The sequence below is a fragment of the Artemia franciscana genome, chromosome 3 (genome assembly GCF_032884065.1).
Source record: "Artemia franciscana chromosome 3, ASM3288406v1, whole genome shotgun sequence".
Lineage (NCBI taxonomy): Eukaryota > Metazoa > Arthropoda > Branchiopoda > Anostraca > Artemiidae > Artemia > Artemia franciscana.
The window spans coordinates 23,825,686-23,845,587 of NC_088865.1; the positions used below are offsets into that span (position 1 = coordinate 23,825,686).

The 19,902-nt window shown below is 35.3% G+C and overlaps 1 protein-coding gene and 1 long non-coding RNA gene across 4 annotated transcripts in view; one reads left to right on the forward strand and one right to left on the reverse strand.

Moving 5' to 3' along the window:
* LOC136025053 (uncharacterized) overlaps positions 1-19,804 on the forward strand; it is a 68,570-nt gene extending 48,766 nt beyond the window's left edge. The window contains exons 2-3 of the long non-coding RNA XR_010617003.1: positions 10,421-10,531; positions 19,682-19,804. This is a non-coding gene — a long non-coding RNA (uncharacterized LOC136025053). The remainder of the gene's footprint in view (positions 1-10,420; positions 10,532-19,681) is intronic.
* Positions 8,914-19,902, reverse strand: part of LOC136025050 (zinc finger protein 420-like) — a 50,226-nt gene continuing 39,237 nt past the window's right edge. For all 3 annotated transcript variants that reach the window (XM_065700735.1, XM_065700733.1, XM_065700734.1), the window contains 2 exons: positions 19,713-19,840; positions 8,914-10,520 (listed from right to left, as the gene is read on the reverse strand). In XM_065700735.1, coding sequence (XP_065556807.1) covers positions 10,386-10,520; positions 19,713-19,840 — 263 coding nt within the window. In that variant the 3' untranslated portion in view covers positions 8,914-10,385. The remainder of the gene's footprint in view (positions 10,521-19,712; positions 19,841-19,902) is intronic.

Sequence of the window (19,902 nt, forward strand, 5' to 3'; positions counted from 1 at the left end):
GATTGGGATCCACTTGGGATTTAAGATAAGTGTCAGATGACACGAAAATCCTAGAAAATCTTGTGGTAATACTATACTAATTTAGGAAAGGTCTCTCTTACAGAAATGAAAACATAAAGAATATTGCTTTTAAGGTATTACTAGGATTCTTTGTAAGAAAAGAACCAAGGAAATCAAATACAAGACAATATATCTATTACAAATTAAAGAAGGTATAATGCTACTATAACTACTAGCATCTTGTTTTGTCACAAAATCCAGTTCAGTAAAATTAGGTTGTTCTCCATGGTTCTAGCAGTTTACCCCCCCCCCCTGGCGTTTACTCACCCCCCGGGAAAAAACACCGGAAATACCTTCCCCCCGGAAAATACAGCCCTCGTAGTAAATATACCACGAGGAAAATACCCCTTACCCGAAAATGCCCCCCGAAAACTACCCCCCCATGTAAAATAACCACCCCTCCGCGGAAAAAAAAACCTCGGAAAATACCCCCGTGAAAAATAAGGCTTTCCAAATTTGAGAATTTTATTTGAGTTATGTTGTTTATTTTTCGTGGGGGAAGCAGTTTTGGTCCTTATGAATTATACGCCACTCACTCATGTTTACGCTGTGTAAAACTCGAGAGCATACCGGTTTCTTCGTTAGTTTCTTTCAGCTTAGCGCGAGACAAGACAAAGACAAGTGACAGAATATGTGGGAAACACATAATTTAGACTGCATATTTGCACATAAGGGGGGGGGGGGGCAGATTGAAGTCAGAAAACTGTTCTTACTTCATAATTTGAAGAATAATTGTACCTAGCACATTTTGCATGCAGACCCGCTTTGCTTTAACCCCCCCCCCCTAATGTGCAAATATATAGCCCAAATTTGTTTCTAAAGGTATGAAGAAACTAACGAAGAAACCGATTTGTTCTTAAGTTTTACACATTGTAAACTAGAGTGACTGGCGTATGATACACAAGTACCGGAATTTTTCATTGAGAGAGAGCTGAATTTCCCGGTATTATTCAAAACGACCAGAAATTCAATTAAATGCAGCGATGCCGAAATTCAGCATCAAAATTTAAAACCAACAGAAATTATTACGTATATGAAAGGGGTTGCCTCCTCCTCTAGACCTCGCTCTTTACGCTGAAGTTTTTTTTTTTATAGAATTCTAAAACTTGTTGTTCTAATTAAACAACCATTATGTTTCATGAATTATTATTAAAGAATTGGGGCACAAAATCAAGACTTCAGCGTAAAGAGCAAGGTCTTGTGGAAGGGGCAACTCCTTTCATATACGTGATAACTTATGTTCGTTTTAAGTTTTAATGCTGCTCCATACTTTCAGTTGAAAAACTTGTTTTTTTTTGTAAAATTTAGTTTCTGATTGTTTTAAGTAATACCGGGAAATCCGGCTCTCTCTCCATGAAAAATTCCGGTACTTTGTGCATTGTACGCCACTCACTAAAGTTTACGATGCGTAAAATCGAGAACAAACCAGTTTCTTCGTTCCTTTAGTAACAAATTTTGGGCTATATATTTGCGCATGCAAAATGCAAAATGTGCTAGGTACAACTATTCTGCGTATTATGAAGTAAGAATTTTTTCTGACTTCTTACCCCCCCCCCCCTTATGTGCAAACATATATCCCAAATTATATATTTGCTATCTATTCTGTCACTTGTCTTTATCTTTTTTTCCGGGGGGGGGGGGGGTATTTACTGGGGGTATTTTGCTAGGGCGATATCTTCTGAAGGGGTATTTTTCTCGGGGATGGAGTACTTTCCGTGGGGAGTATTTTCCTGGGATATTTTCCAGGGCGGTAAGCGCTGGCCACTATTCTCCATATAATTTGTCTATTTTTTTATTTTGTTATATTTAAACCTCTGGTCACCCCGAAATGAGGTCTCATACCCAGATAATTTTTCCTTTTGTTTAATTGGCAGATTATTGTTTAATTTGCCTCTGCTCACCCCAAAATGGTGTTTTCTGCCCAAATAAACTTTCCTCTTGTTTAATTGGTAAATTATAGTTTAATTTGCCTATTTTTTAATTTTTTCAAATTCAATGAAACGGTGTCTCCTGCCCAAATAAATTTTCCTCTTGTTTAATTGACAAATTATTGTTTAATTTACATATTTATAAATTATTTCAAATTTAAACCTCTTCCCACCCCGAAACGGTGTCTCCCGCCCAAATAAATTTTCCTCTTGTTTAATTGGAAAATTATTGTTTATTTTTCCTATTGTTTAATTTTTTCTAACTTAAATCTCTGCCCACCCCGAATGATATTATGCAAGTTTAGAAACGCATGTAGTTGATTGGTTTCTTTCTTCTCAAAAATATTATTCAGATTAATTGGTTTTCCTAGTCTTGCGGTGTATTCCCTTCAAACGCTATAAGTCTACCTGGGATACAAATACCTTCCTGGGATATGTGTTAGAAAATGAGTGCATCATATTTAAAAAACAGTCAAAATATCTGAAATGATCAAATAGAAGGGAGAACTGAAATTTTGGAAACAACTGTGATTCTTAACATGTGGAGGACTAAATATGAAAGTTTCAATTTTTTATAAGGACGAAAATGTGAAATTTGCTAAAAAATCATAATTTGGGTAGGATTTTGTTGGCGAAAATTCATATAAGAAATGTAGAATTTTGAAGAAAAAAAAACTGTGATTCTTCAAATGAGAAAGGATTTGTTATAAAAGTGTGAAAATTCAAAGCGTCAGAGAGAAACAAATGGGAAATTTGTTCAAAATCTTAAATCGGGGAGGCTTTTGTCGTCAAAAATCAACATGAGAACGTTGAGTTAAAAAAAGCCGTGATATTTGAAATTTGAAAATTCAAAGGATTAAAAGGAAGACAAATGCAAAATTTGTTAGAATTCTTGAAATAAGAAGTATTTTATGGTAAAATATTAACATAAGAATTTTGGAATTGAAAAAAAAAATGGATGATTGAGATGTGAAGTGCTTATTTATAAAATAAGAAAATTCAAGGAGTTCGAAGGAAAAGAATGGGAATATTTGTAATATTCTTGTATTGGGAAGTGTTTTGTTGTCAAACTTGAAATAAGAGCTTTGAAATTTTGAAAAATTCTATGATTCTTGAAATGTGGAAGTCTTAGTTATGAAAATCTAAAAATTGAAAGTATTAGGTATAATTATTATTTAAAAATAGAGACAAAAAAGATAATATGAGAAGGGGTCTTCTCAAATACGACAGTGTTCTTGCTAGGATAAATTAAATTAAAATCGTTTCAAAATTAAAACTAATAATTTCCCATTACATGAAGTAAATGGGGAGCGATCATTTTTTTAAAGGAGGGAGCATATGGTAAAACTTCAGCTGAGAAAATACCAAAGGACCTGAAAATTCAAGTACTTTTCCATCAAAAAACGCAATTTTCTAAGCTTTTTTCCGATACATAAGGCTCATTATTGTGTTGCGAGAGCAACACTTTCTTTTTGTCCCGTTTTTTTTTTCCTATGCCGCCGATGTCGGATTATTCCTGAAAACTGGTAAGGGTCTAACCTGTGCAGTTTTTACGGAAAGTGTGGACCTCAGGCCGGATTGATGAATATGGCATTATATTTTGGAAAGCTCCGCAGAACTCTTGCCTGGGGCCAAAAAGGATGGTCTTTGCTTGTCCACGAGCCAGAGCCTATGGTGTGCGAAGTGAAGTGGTGTTATGTAGCCTCTGTCAGAGAGGAGTATCTGAAAATGTGCAGCCAAGCTTTCGTTTCATCAAACCATGTTTCTGCTTTCGAGTGGAAAGTTCCGTTCTAGCAGGCAAGCAGGCAGGCATCACTTTCAAATTGAAGATGGACTAAAATCTATAAATGTTAAATATATGCGGCAGTTACCCGGCCCCACAGCCAATATATCGTCTTTGAGTGATAAATAGAACAATTTACAGAAGCAAAAAAGTGGCATTTTCCCACAGGTCCGAAAGTGCTGCCGTGATTTTGGCTCGGTTTATTTATTTTTTTTCGGACTTGGGACTGAGGTACAAAAATGTTATCAGTTGTACCTCTTAAACTTTAAAAGTTCTGTCATTGCTAAATAAATCGGAGCTTATCCTTTGCTCCTTTCTAAGTGGTGACGTTAGAAAGTTGGCCTACGGCAAAAAAAAATCAACTTTTGAACTAAGACAGATATAATTTTTTTTTCGACGGCAATCGATAGCTTTTGATGAGCTGATCAAAGTATATCTCATCCATTTTTTGGTACAAAAATTTCTTCATGAGATATACTAGTTTGAAAGTTTCAAGGGGTTGACAACTTCAGTAGTAGGGTACACACTGAAACCAAAATTAAGCCGATACCAATTGTGAGACATGTAGGGGACTTGTAAGGAAAGGTCGGCTGTTAGCTCATAATCATCTTCGACAGTGAGGGGTTTGCAAATTTTGCTATTCGGTGTACCTATTATTTGTTTCAAGTGTATTTGATGGTAAGACCGAGTTGGTTCCAGTGGTAAGACATGTAGGGGACTTGTAAGTAATAATCGTCTGTTAGGCTACAATCATCTTTAGTGAAGAGGGGTTTGTAACTTTTACTAGTTGGTGTAGCCTACCCATACTAACTGTAACCTAGAATTAAGTGTTTACGCAACGGGTACAAACGATAACGTAAAACAACTAGGCATTTTCTTAATAATTAATAGATGGTATTTTGATCCTGAAAAGTTACGGATAGCTTTATAATACCAACTATACCAACTAGGTTATACAAGATATTGTTCCAAGTTTTCATCCGTCACGATGTCTACGATTGAAAAGGATAAAGTTCAACTGGCTGCAAATTCAATTTAGTCCCTTCTTTCGATATTCTTTTGTTATTGTTGTTTTTTCAACGATGAGGAATAGCCTTTGATCATGTGATTACTGATCGTGTTCTTTTTTGAACATAACGTTTTAAAAGATTCGATAGGCTGACAACTTGAGCGTTTAACCGATAGCAAAGAAACAAAGCCAAAGTGTTGCTCTCGCAACACTTCACGTTGCTCAGGCAACGTAGGTCTAGTTATAATTGTTTTGATTAGGGTTAAAAAAATTTCCAAGTCTTGTGGAGTGAAATCCGCAAATAAGAATGGAGTTAAAAATGAGAATAGAAAAAATCAATAAAAGGAAGTTTTTTACGCAATCTTGTGGAAGAAGTAATGTATCATTAATTTAAAAAGAAAAAGAAAATAGTCACCCTTTTTAAAGAGTGGTATTGAAAAAGAGTTAAAAGAAAAGAAGAACCTGAAGAATTAAGAATCAGTAGTGAAAAAAAAATTAGACTCGAAAGATATTGTAAATTAAAGGTAGTTAGATTGTAGCAGGGAAGACACAGATCTTCGGTGCATATTGGTAGGAGTTGTTTCCATTATTGTTTTAATAAAATAAAACTTGTTAGAAATGTAAAATTAGGCTAGAAAGAAAATATAAGATAAGAGGTACTTAGATTGTAGTAGCGTCGTGCACAGATTTTTTGAGTATATTGCTAGTTCTAGCATTCATTACTATTTAAATAAAAGTAGGGTTGAAAAAGAGATACAGTTAGGGTGGTAAGAAATATCAAATATTACAGAGTCGTGAAGAAAGAGATTCAATTAGCAGTATCTATTAGTGAAAGTTCTTAAGCCGAATCTATTAAGCGAGTATCTATTAGACAACATATCTGCGATAGCTATATAAGAAAAATAGTAAATAGTGTTTTTTGAAAAAACTATAATTTTTTAGCGAAAAAAAGGGATAAAAATCGTCGAGTTCTCTAATTTTGCAGAAGGGAGCAGGAACGGCACAGAAGTGACGTAGTACCAGCCGTACTTTTGTACTTAAACTGCTGGGGATAGGTGTACCGGGTCCCGCACTTCCCATTTTGTTAGAAAAGTGAGAAGTTTACTAGAGTGGGCAATATGTAGGCAGGTGAAGAAAAATTAATTTTCAACCCGATACTGAACTTTATTACAAGATCGATGCTGGACGGCAGAAAATTAGACACAATATGCTCGAAAGTTATTGGTTACTACAACCTCGAAATGATTCAAGAAGCCCAGCAAGTGGCTCGTTTCGTACTGAATGTTTCTAATAGCATGGTCAAGCATAAAAAATCTGAAGATACTGTGCTTGACATGTGCAAATGGCTTAGTCTCGCTGCTAAGGAAAAAAGTCAAATTCCAAAATCTCTCATTTTCTCACCTTACGACGTCCCGACAATTGGCGATGCGCTAGCTGCTACTCTGACGTCCAAAGTTCATGAACTAGTTCGTGAGGTTGACCGTTTTTCCGCAGTCTCTGGCCAATCTGCTCTGAACTGGGCCTCACGTGAATCACCGCCAAAACCGGTAGATCCTATGCCTGTTACCTACGCAGTGGTTCTAAAAACTGCCCTAAAGATCTCACGTCCCCCAGTTCCAGAAAAGAAATTCTGGATAACCTGTGCCCGGCAGCCAGCAGTCACACAGCAGAGCTGAAGCACTCAGCAAACGAATGGAAAGCGGTAGTTAGGGCAAAGGCTACTGCTAACAGTCTAGCTGATTAAGCAAAGAAATCTCAGCACGACATAAGTGCATCTGCGAAGTCCCCTGCGCATATTGGAATTATTGAAAATTTACCTCCAGGGGAGTAAAATTGGGAGAGTTGGGGAGGGGGTGGGGGATAATCCTAAAAAATTAGAAAAAATGAGGTATTTTTGACTTATGAAAGATTGATAGTACCTTAATGAAATTTCATACTTAGAAGGACCTCAAAAGTCAGATCTCTTATTTTAAATCCTGACCGGATCCAGTGTCATTAGGAGGGGGGAGGACCGGAAATCTTGGAAATCGCTCAACGCGGAGAGATCAGGACGAAACCTGATGGAAAGAATAAGCTCAAGTCCAAGATAGGTGACAAACATAACCGGACTGGATCCGCTCTCTTTGGTGGAGTTGGGGGGGGGGGGTAATTGGGAAAAATTAGAAAAAATGAGGTATTTGTAACTTACGAACGGTTGATCAGATCTTAAAGAAATTTGATATCTAGAAAGATCTTATGCTTTAGAACTCTCGTTTTAAATCTCGACCAGATCCGGTATCACTGAAGGGAGTTGGAGGGGGAAATCGGAATTCTTGGAAAACGTGAAAATCGAGTATCTTACGAATGGGTGATCGGATCTTAATGAAACTTGATATATAGAAGGATCTTATGTCTCAGATGCTCCATTTTCAGTTCGAATCGGATCCGGGGACATGGAGGGTTAGAGGGGGAAAACAGAAATCGTGGAAACCGGAAATCTTGAAAAACCGTTAGAGTGGAAGAAATCGGGATGAAACTTGATGGGAAGAATAAGCACAATTTATAGATACGAGATTGACATAATTGGTACGGATCCGTTCTCTTTGAGGGAGCTGGGGGTTGTTAATTTGGAAAAATCAGAAAAATTGAGGTATTTTTATCTTAAGAACGGGTGACCGAATCTTAATGAATTTTTATATTTAGAAGGAACTCATGTCTCAGAGCTCTTGTTTCAAATCCCGGCAAGATCTTTTGACATTGGGGGGATTTGGAGGGGGAAACCGGAAATCTTGGAAAACGCTTATAAATGTCGTAGATACGTGATTGACGTAACCGGACTGGATCCGCTCTCTTTGGTGGAGTTAGGTGGTGGGGTTCAGTGCTTTGGCGAGTTTGGTGCTTTTGGACGTGCTAGGACGATGAAATTTGGTAGGCATGTCATGGAACTGCACACATTGACTTGACAAAGTCGTTTTCCCCAATTCGACCATCTGGGGGGCTGAAGGGAGAGGAAAAATTAGAAAAATTGAGGTATTTTTAACTTACGAGTGGGTGATCGGATCTTAATGAATTTTGATATTTAGAAGGATCTCGTGACTCAGAGCTCTTACTTTAAATCCCGACCGGCATTAACCCTCTGATGTTCCTTTTAAATCAATCTATTGATTCTTAGAATTTTGTTAGAGCTCATACCATTTGAGCTCTTGGCTCTTCCAATCTCGTCACAAGTGCCATATGAGTTCTTTGCTCTTGTTTTCTTTGCTTAATGCTCATTAAAAAGCGAAGATTTTGGTTAAATAAATAATTCTTATATCTTTTAAAAGGGCTATACGAGGTTTGAGAAACTTTATTCTCTGATTCCGTGTATTTTTTCACTTGACGCTCATTAAAAATCGAAGATTTTCTGCTAAATAAATAATTCTTTTATCTTTTAAAAGAGCTTTACATGTTTGAGAGAATCTGTTGTCTGACTCCGTGTGGTTTTTTCTTTATTTGATGCTCATTAAAAAGCGAAGATTTTTTGTTAAATAAATAATTCTTATATCTTTTACAAGAGCCTTACGGTGTTTGAGAGACTTTGTTGTCTGATTTCTTGTGGTTTTTTCTTTACTTAATGATCATTAATAAGCAAAGATTTTTGATAAATAAATAATTATTTCTATCCGTTATACTCCCCAAATTACTCCGTGTATGAAAGGGGCTGTTCCCTTCTCAACGCCCCGCTATTTACGCTAAAGTTTTTTACTGTTTAATAAAGTAGAATTGAGAGAAAGAGTCAAACTTTAGCGTAAAGAGCCGGGCGTTGAGAAGGGAACAGCCCCTTTCATAAACGGAGTAATTTCTGTTCGTTTTAAGTTTTATGTCACTCCTTACTTTCAGTTAAAAAAAACTATTTTTTTTTATTTAATTGCTTAAAGATCGGATCTTGATTTACATTGCCGGAAACACTGATTAACTTGCTTATCAGTATTCGTAAATAATACTTAAAATGTCACTTGCTCAATTGATTTTTTAATTTTTCATAGATAATGCAAAGGAAGTGAGGTCTATAAGGAAGTATCCAACCGAAGCAAAACAAGAATTGCAAAATCATACTAAGTTCAGTAGAATTTCACAGAAATGTTTACCCAGAATCACAATCCTAGGATTGAATATCTGATTTGCGCAACTTTTATTTAAACATCAAAATCCAATGAACAATATGAATCAGGAGATAACAAATATAAATAAAAAACAATCTGACGGGTTATAAATAAATATGGTAGCTAACAAAAGAATCACATCAACAAAGATAAGAAAAAGAGTAAATTGATCAAATTTAAAACCTTGTAAAAAAAATAATGATATGTTTTACATGAATTTATCGAATTGCACTGAAAACTAACCATGTAGATCATCCAAACATTGACCGAAAGTATGATAACCGAACATGACAGACACCAAAACAAACACTGGAGCACAATTCATGTACCTCCGATACGCAGTGAAATTAAAATTGTTCATGTCCCACGACTTACAGGCTTAATTTCTTTGATATTAAAATCGTCACAGTTTTTTTTTCGACATAAACGTTTACTTGTACTTATCGGTTATATAATAGACCCGCGGGAATTGAAGTTCGATCAATGGTAATAAAATAAAACAAAATAAGATGAATGTATAATATTTTAGAAACAAATTTAGCCTATATATTTGCATATTAAGGGGGCGGGGTGGTGTTAAAGCGTTGCATATATTAAATGCGTAAATTAACCATTGCTGTATTTAATATATGCTATGCTTTACCCCCACTCCCCCAATATGCAAATATATAGCCCAAATTTGTTTGCATAAACCAAACCAAAATACAAACTAAATACTTAAATAAAGTATAGCTAAAATTTATTTTGCAACCAAACCAAAGCTAATTGTGTGGTATAAAGAAGCTGCTTGACCAGTTTCTCGTGTGATGCTCACATCATCCGCGATCGAAATTGTATAGTGTCTATTGTATAACGGATAAGTTATATACCATTTTACTATTAGGAGGGTTCAAAACAGTCGTTATCGTTACTGAATTAGTATGAAATGCCAAACTCTTCCCATTTGATAAGTTTCTTATGAACAGATTTTTGAAAGCTTCAGTTAATATAGGACATCTATTGTCCTTTACCAGGTTCTGTCATCTGCTGTAACCATGAGTTTACTTTACACAAATCGAATAAATCAGGGAAGTATGCTTAAATTCAAAGAGCATAATCTTAAAACTACGGAATGTATGTAGCCTGAAGCGAAAATACAACGAAAATTCATGATTTGCAGTCGATTTAGCGGTGTTCTGCGCTTTCAAAAGCTTCTCTTTCTGTGTGACCCACACAGATCGAGCAGTAAAAGAATGATGGAAAATTTATGTACACAGCCTTCCGTAGCGGGACAAAAGTTACCCTTGCTTATATTGCCCGGACACAAACAAAAGATGTCAGTTTTACTTCGTAAACGAACAGTTTTGGTAACTACCTGTTTCTTAGACTAGAAAAGTGGGATGGTGCACTGGGGCTTAAACTCAAAGTAGCCCATTTCGGCTACTTGGGCCTCCAGAAAGAATCACCGCATCCTTTTTCTTGACTTCCTTTGCTCAATTACATCATTACGGTCTGTTTTCTATGTCACTACCTTTTCTAGATTCACGAGCTATCGGAAATGGTTGGGTATAGGGAGCATACTGGACATATGACGTGATGGAATGCTGAGTCCCTGTGTGGCGACGCAGATCTACTTTTCTCTAAAAAAAAGGTAATAATCAATTTTACTTTACACTTTTTTTCTGCAAAACTACAAAAATTGTCAGCACCTGACTTATCATCTTCTCAGTCGCCTAGTAAAACAGTTTGTGGTAGCAAACTATATTAGGGAGCGATGCAGCTCAATAGTAACTGAAATTCCAGAAACTAAATTTTGAATGCGAATGTGTCTTCATTTATTTATTAGTTTAGATTGGGAAGGGGGCAAAGTGGATTCTAAATTATAGCTTAGGCAAAGGCTGGAGCTAAAGTAAAAGGCACTATTTGCGTCCAGGTTATCAACGGGAATTAACGGTTTAAGGGGCCCAGTTGAAAATTTGAGGGAATATTGGACGGGGGAAGATGGTCAAACTGTTTTTAGATTTTCACTTGGGGATCAAGAGGAGCTTATGAAGGACAATTGAATTAAAATGTGGTTCTCTTGATTCAAAGTGACAAAAATTCATTTTTTTTTCATGCTGAGCTTCTTCAAAATTTCAGGGTATAAAGACACCTCAATTAAACTTTCAGAACCAAGAAGGCCTTAATCAGGAAACAAATCTGGTTGCATGGATTATTGATGTCTTGTTTATCTTGATTTTTAAACGGCAAAAAAAAAAACGATTTTTATGAACGAGCTCGAAATGTATATATTTGAACAAACAAGCACTTCAAAGAAGATATATTGCGACAAGAATCTTAATAAAAGTATGTCGACGGTTATCGTCTATATTCAAGATTGTAACGAGTGGAGGGTAAGGATGGCCTCAGCCCTATTAAAGGTTAAAAATTGTGCAGATTAGCTACCCATTTTCAACCTTCCTAATATCCATACGAAATTCTACCGTAGGCTAAAAGCATTCCTAAGATTCTTGGCAAAATCTTGTCCAAAACATATATAGGAAGCCAAAATCTTAATTCTTAAGAAGAAACACCGAACAACTTTACAAATATTCCTTTTAATAACCAAATAGAAACAATTTCAATGGATAAAAAGAGAAATTAATTAAAAAACTTCGTGTGAAAAAGAAGTGTTTTTTAAGCAAAAGTAAAAAGTAAAGTGTGCAAAATTATTCGAGCTAAATTAAATCAAAATGAGCAGAAATTAAGTCACTTAATAATTCGACCTTAAAACAAACAGATTCCAATGTGAATAGGAAAGTGATACCCAAAACGGACAGAAATTGCAACAAATAAACAACTCAAACTTAAAACAAACAGAAATGACCCCAAACAGAAGTAGAGTGAAGGCCCTCGAAGCCTTCTGAAAGGCAAAACATGATTTGTGCCTTACTAAAAATAAAGTATATTTTAAACATTTTCTCTTTTATAACGTTGATAAATCTAAATTTGCTGAGATTTCCTGGAATGAACATCATTATACATTAAACAATCAAGCTCCTGTCATTATTTCTTTTCTGTAATCATGGTTATTGTGACGATTTTTCTTTTTTTTTTTTGCTGTGATTATTGGTTTCTGACAAATATTAAATAAAAAAACAAGTTTTTTTCACTGAAAGTAAGGAGCGACATTAAAACTTAAAACGAACAGAAATTATTCTGTATATGAAAGAGGCTGTCCCCTTCTCAACACCTCGCTCTTTACGCTACAGATTCTTACTAAATTAAAAAGTAGAATTGTGATAAAGCGTCAAACTTTAGCGTAAAGAGCGAGGTATTGAAGAGGGCAGAGCCCCTTTCATTTACGGAATAATTTCTGTTCGTTTTAAGTTTTATTGTCGCTCCTTACTTTTAGTTAAAAAAACCTGTTTTTTTATATTTAATTTCTGAACGTTTTTCAACTAAAATAGGTTTGAATTTGGCTCACCGTACATGAAAAATTACAACAAAATTTCCATATTAATCTTGACAGACTTATTTCGTATATGAAGAGTCGCCCTCTCCTTAATACCTTGCTCTTTACGCTAAAGCTGACAGCGCTTTCAAAAAAGATGCCTATTCTAATTAAACAGCCCCCGTGTTTCAGTAGCCGCATTTAGAAAATTGGGACAAACAGTCAAACTTTAGCGCAAAGAGCAAGGTATTGAGGAGGGGGCAACCCTTCATATATGGAATAATTTCTGTTCGATTTTGAATTTTAATATTGCTCCTTACTTTCAACTAAAAACTTTTTTAACTTCTTTAATTTCTTGTTGTTTTTTCAAACAATGCTGGTAAGTCTGGCTCACACTTTATGAAATAAATCCCCCCCCCCTTCATGGAAATTTCATCCAACTTAAAGTGCAACATCCCCTCTGTCAAATTCCCTCCAGATAGTTCCATCCTCGCTGCAAATCCCCCTCCCCATAAAATTGCTTGCAGACGATTCAGCCTGAAAAATTATCCTTAGTATTCTTTCATTGGAATAAGATTTTAATCTCTAATTCGTTTCTCGATCACTCTAGGAATCCCCCTTCCATGGATTTTTTCGCAAATTAAAACATGCGGAAAATAGCCCCGGATGATTCCCCCGCAACATCTCCACATGAAATTTTGGCGAAGAGAATGTAAGACAATTAAAAATAATTTCGTATAGTCATTCTGTCAAATCCCCCCAGTGTAACATTTTCCTTGAAAAATTCACCCCCCAACCTCCCCCTCCAAGGAAGATTCTCCCTATAGAAACCAAACCCAAGCATATCCCCTCGCCCCCCAAAAATGTCTGTATACTTCCCAATACCAAATACTATGCGTAAACAATGAACAAACTTCATAATTTACAAGCCTCCCCCCATGGATTGTGATGGGGTTATTTTACACCCAACGACAAAGTTATGTGATATTTAAACCATGCTGAACAAGACGGCTATCTCAAAATTTTGATCAGAAAATTTTGTGGAATGAATGAGTGTGGGAGCGGACTCAGTTGCCCTTCAGTCTTTTTGGTCACCTAAAAATAGTACCAGAACTTTTAGTTTCCGTTCAAATGCACCCTCTCCCGATCTTCTAGGACCATTATTTCAATACGATCATCCGTGGGGGAAAAAAACGAGAAATAAACCCGCATCCATGATTTATCTTCTGGCAAAAATAGTAAAATTCCACATTTTCAATCAAACAGGTCGTGATAACGAACCGGCTCAATACGAACCGGTAAGGAGCGACCCGGCTCAATAGTAACAATAAACAAAAACAATAAAAACGTTTATATAAAGAGCGAGGCGTTGAGGAGGGGACAACTCCTTTCATATACGGAATAATTTCTGTTCGTTTTAAGTTTTAATGTCGCTCCTTAGTTGCAGTTAAACAAACTTGTTTTTTCATTATATTGTGTATAGGAGCTTAAAACTTCTGTAGTAGAGTTCTCTGGTACGTTGAATAAGAAGGCGTAATTTTCATTAAGATTCATTGAATTTTAGGAAGTGTTTCCCTCCTATTTCAAAAACCAGGCAAATTTCCTCAGGCTCATTACTTTTGATGGTAACACTAAACTTGATAAATTTTATATATTTGGGATCAGCATGATAAGCCGATTCCTTTGATTCGTCTACTGATATAAAAATTCTGTTTTTAAAGTTTTGGTTAATATTGAGCCGACTCGTTCCTTACTTATAGTTTGCTAACACAAACCGTCTGAAAATGCACATCATTTTCATCAAACCGCAATGACAATTAGGTCGTTTGACGTTTGGAGGGAAAGAAGGAGACATGAAGCACCACTCTTTTTAATAAGCCTTGATTAACCTAGATATAAAATTCTGTTATATTCTTGTTGATGATATTACAGATTGAAACATACTGTTTGAAATAAAAATTGTTTTCAGTAAAGCGTAAATGACGCTTCAACTATTAGAATGGCCGTTGGGCATGCTCCTGTTTGTTGTTTAATTTCTGGTTATTTTAATTATTACTTGAATATTCATTCATTCATAGTGGGCTATGCTCGTTTCAATTTTGAATCTTTACATGACTTCATTTCTGCTCATATTTGGTTTAATTTAGTTCTTCAACTTTCATTGAGAAACTTCTTTTGTAGAACAAATTATTGATTTAATATCAAGATGAATAAAAAATTAACTGAAAGTAAGGAGCGACATTAAAACTTAAAACGAACAGAAATTACTTCGTATATAAAGGGGGCTGCTTCCTCATCAACGCCCCGCTCTTTACGCTAAAGTTTGACTCTTTCTCTCAACTCCTCTTTTTAAAACAGTAAAAAACTTTACTGTAAAGAGCGGAGCGTTGATGAGGAAGTAGCCCCTTTCATATATGGAGTAATTTCTCTTCGTTATAAGTTTTAATGTTGCTCCTTACTTTCAGTTAAAAAAACTTATTTTATTTAATATATTAAGTCTATTTTTATTTAATTTCTGAACCTTTTTGAATCAATGCATGTTTTGATTTTGGCTCTCCGCAGAGGAATAATTAAAACGAAATTTGCATATTTATTTTTTGGCTAAATGGCTTTCTCATAGTTTTTTTTGAATGATTTTGAGAAAAAAAAGAGCGGAGGAGGAAGCCTAGTTGCCCTCCGATTTTTTGGTTACTTAAAAATGAAACTAGAACTTTCAATTTTTTATGAATGATTTTATTAGTAAAAGAAATATGTAACTTATAAATTAGCTTGCGTAACGAACTTTTGTATTCTCATGTTTTTATTGCATATATGAGGGTTCACCCCCTCGTCGGTACCTCGCTCTTTACACTAAAGCTTTAATTTTTTCCCAATTCATTAAGAATGACCCCTGAATCACAAAAGCCGTAGAATAAATAGTTGAAATTACTAAAAATACTTCAGCGTAAAGAGCGAGGTATTAGGAGGAGGTGAGCCCCTCATATGCGTAATAATTTCTATTCGTTTTAAGTTTTAATGCTGCTCCTTACTTCCAGTTGAAAAAAACTTTTTCATATTTATTTTTTCATTGTTTTTTTTTTTAAATAATGCTAGAAAATCCTGCACTCCCTTCATGGAAATTTTCTTCCCCCATGACAAATTCCTCGACGGAAAGTCCCCCCAACATATCCCTCTCTTCTCAGCCCCCCCAACGAAAAATTTCCCGAAAACGTCTGTACACTTCCTAATAACCATTACTATATGTAAGCACTGGTCAAAGTTTGTAACTTGTAGCCCCTCCTACGGGGACTGTGGGGGAGTAAGTAAGTAGTCCCCAAAGACAAAGTTAGAAGGTTTTTCGACTACGTTAAATAAAATGGCGATCTCAGAATTTTGATCCGTTGACTTTGGGAAAATAATTAGCGTGGGAGGGGGCCTAGGTGCCCTCTATTTTTTTGGCCTCTTAAAAAGGACAATAGAAAAATTTCATTTCCGTTAGAATGAGCCCTCTCAAAACATTCTGGGACCACTGGGTCGACACGATCACCCCTGGGGAAAAAAAAAAAACAAAAAAAAAAAAACAAACGAACAAATAAACACGCATCCGTGATCTGCCTTCGGGCAAAAAATACAAAATTCCACATTTTTGTAGATAGGAACCTGAAACTTCTACAATAGGGTTCTTTGATACGCTGAATCTGATGGTGTGATTTTCGTTAAGGCTCTATGACTGTTAGGGGGTATTTTCTCCTATTTTCGAAAATAAGGCAAATTTTCTCAGGCTCGTAACTTTTGATATGTAAGAGTAAACTTGATGAAACTTATATATTTAAAATCAGCATTAAAATACGATTCTTTTGATGTAGCTATTGGTATTAAAATTCCATTTTTTAGAGTTTTGGTTAATATTGAGCCGGGTCGCTCCTTACTACAGTTCGTTACCACGAACTGTTTGAAAAAACTAAAACCTATAGTCGATAGAATTGCCATTAAAGGTACTTTTGACAAAATATAACAACACAACTGACAAAATTTCTTAAGATTAGTTTGTTCAGTGCTTCTTCTTCTTCTATTTTGTTATTACAACACATGTTTACGCCGCTGTCAGAAATTATTTGTATTCGTCGTTATGCCGAAACCATTTTACTTTAAAATCTTATTTTCCTTTTGCTCATGTTCCCGGTTTATTCATTTTCATTCTTTAATTAAGGTGACGGGTACAAGAAAGGGATTGGGCCATTCGTCTCATATTTATTTCGTCAGCTGATAAAGAGGTCAATACCGTGAAATGAGATTACAACCTGCTACGATTTTGCCTCATTTTAACGTCTTTCCCCTCAACTTTAACTTCAGTTTTACCATGTTTATGGAGATCTTAATAGACGTACTGTTTTGTTGTTTTATGTATTTTTTTTACTGTTTCCATTTTTTTTATAGTTGTTTTGCCATTTCTTGTCTGTTACAACAGCTGGTAAAAAAGCGACAACAGCCAGACGGCCTATAGCCGTTTTGTCTAGATGCACTCCTTTTATGTTAAACTTTTGGCAAAATTTATCCTTTCATGCTTTTCTCCTTCATAAAAAAAGAATCAGTATGATATTTTTTTTTACATTTTAATATAAAGTCTTCTGATGATGAAGACCGACTGTGTTTTCAAAATATTGAGAGCTTTTGTATTTGTTTTTCACTGTCTAATAAAGGACTTGTCCCTATTGAAACTCTTATTCGTTTCATCAAAGAAAGGCAGTGTGGTCTGCAAAAAAAAACTAAGAAATTGAGAGGAAGTCTAGCATTGTCCTGCTTAAAGATAACCTTCAGTACGTAGTTGTATGGATTAGAAAGAGACACTTGATTCAGCTGAAAGAGAGACTTGAGTGATGGTCGTATCCTTGTATGGTATACTGGGTAAATGCTTAAAGCGATGATTACAACGTACTAGAATAACATCGATGTATTTGAGGTATCCCTGATTACATGAATTATTCTGATAGACCTTGTCCAAAGGAACAAGGCTAAGGATATTGAGTAACATGGTATCACATGGAAATGTTCTACTTTCCTAGACATTGACAACGCAGATGATGTGAGGACCCTAAATGAAATGTTGGCGACAAGTACATTTTAGAGGTCTTAAGAGTGCAGTTTGCAAAAATAAGTTTAATATAATACCTCGTAGAACTTAGACTATGAATATATGAGAGTGAAGAAGTGATATTTGGTAACAATGACTAGCTTCACTTACCTGGGTTGTAGCATTAGTAAAAAGAGCGAATGCGTGAAGATAAAAAAAAACAACCGAATGCCGGAGATATATGGTGTTTGTTGCAGTTGAAAAAAAGTTCGGAAGAATAGGAAGATATGGGTGTGAAGTGTGATTGGAATATTGAAATGCACGGTAATGACAGTACTCGAGGATGGTTCTAAAACATGGGTACTTTCGCAGGCTGAGGAACATTTGTTAAATAGCTTCCTTAGAAGTTGTCAAAGGATAGTTTTAGGTATTCGTTGAACTCACCTTACACAAACAGTAAGCTATACAAAAATATAGTTCCATTCCAATTTCTAGGGTTTTAATAAAAGAAATTTTAGAATGGCTGGGCCACATTCAATGAATGAAAGATGACAGATTACCAAAGATTATGCACAATTTCCTAGACCACACTGCCTTTCTATTCACAGTATTTAATAAATGAAAACATAGAAAGAAAACGGGTATAATATTTAAACAAAGCAGTTGAAAAAAAACCAACAAAGTTTATACAATAAAAAATTCAAACATTTCAACTACACATCCAGGGGTATTGAGGATGTGGAGTCAAAATATTCCAATAGTTATTATTTAAAGTTATTTTTAGTCCACTGCTTTATTTAAATATTGTATCTGTTTTTTCTCTATGTTTTTATTTCTTTTAAAGATTGTGCAGTTTAACCATCGATCTGGGATCAACCGAAAAGAGCAGCCCCCAATGGAGCAGATAGAAGTAAAATGAAAAGATTTAAAGGAGGTTGGAATTTCGTGGTGGATATTAACTGTGGGTGTTAATATATTTGTGTTGTTTTTCAAGCCAAGAGACGATAAGGTTCCTATATTGGGGTAGGTTTTCTAAGTTGCTAGATACCGCTGCAGCCCAGATAGGAGTGACATCTTATGATGTCATAAAGTCCATTACATACATGACGCCATTGCAATTTTTACTACGTGACGTTGTTTGCGAAAACCAAAATATCGGCTCTTGATGAATTTTCACTGGTTCGATACAGCCACCCTGGGAAAAATGGTAGTTAATTTTTAAGGATTTGATCTATTTAGACTCTCTTTGTGTCCAAAAATGTGAATTTGACAGTTTTAAGAAGGAAATAAACTATATAGCCAATTTCGAGGTCAGGCCCTGTCACTGCTACTCGACAGGCATGTCTATATTGATTCTAATTGTCACTTATATGGTAACGGAAGACAGTATGAGCCTCTTCTACATGTCTTGGAGCCACCATAGGTCAGATACAACCATTATGGAAAAACGCAAATTCTTCCTTAAATTGTGACCTTTTTAGATCATTTTAAGTGGAAAGAACTATCAATGTGCCAGTTAATAGAAAAAACTATGAAGCCAGTTTCGATACATACCCTGGCACGCGGCAAGTGGTAAGCTTGCATGTATATTAATTTTCGCTCTATTAACAACCTCCAAATGGGTGGTATTTGTTTGCTACCCATTTCTAAGGAAAATAGAGGGCTCCCCAGGGAACACAAGGAACGTTGAAGGGTCCCAATGGCTTATAACGAAGAGTTGCGTTGTTTATGGCATATTTGTAGATTTGCAGAGGGTTTTGAGCAATATTTTGTTGACGTCGAACATTGTGATGGCTTTATTCTTAAATCATAATATTTATTTTGTTCTTTACTTTCATTTTTGACTCGGTGTAATTTTTTATGTCACTTGTCTTGTCTTCTAACCGCACAATTTTTGTTTTTCACTCCATTTTTGACACATTTTGATAATTACTTTCTCGTGATTGCTTGTAATTCTAATTGCTGCTTATCTTTTAACCTCGTATTTCCTTATTCTCGCTGTTGTATATCATCGGTGTTTTGACCCCCTGGTATGCCTTCCTATCAAAAATTTTTGTTGATATAAGTTTTTCATATCCCCCCTTCCCCTAAAAAACCTAAAATTTTAATGTTATGTGAAAATAGGTAATTTTAATGATGAAACAACAACAAATCTTAATGATCAGGGTTAATACTTGTAGAAAAATGTCAATTCGATGCCTCATTGAATTTTTTTTTTTATCTCGGTAGAATTCAGGTATAAAATTCTTCTTTTGTTTTAGGTCAATTTCTTAGCTCAAAATTAGTTTGTAATTTGGATTAATATCTTGTTATATTAGGTCGATGTAGATAAAAGCCGAGGAAATTTACCTGAAATGATCTTCCACATGTATCACAGGCAAACGGTTTATAACCAGTATGCTTCCTTGAATGCGTTATCAAGTTTGAAGATTGACTGAATGCTTTGCCACATATCACACATTTGTGAGGTTTCTCCCCTGTGGAAAACATATAATAAATAAATGTCAGTTAAGTTGTGAAAAGTCTACTACCTAAAAAC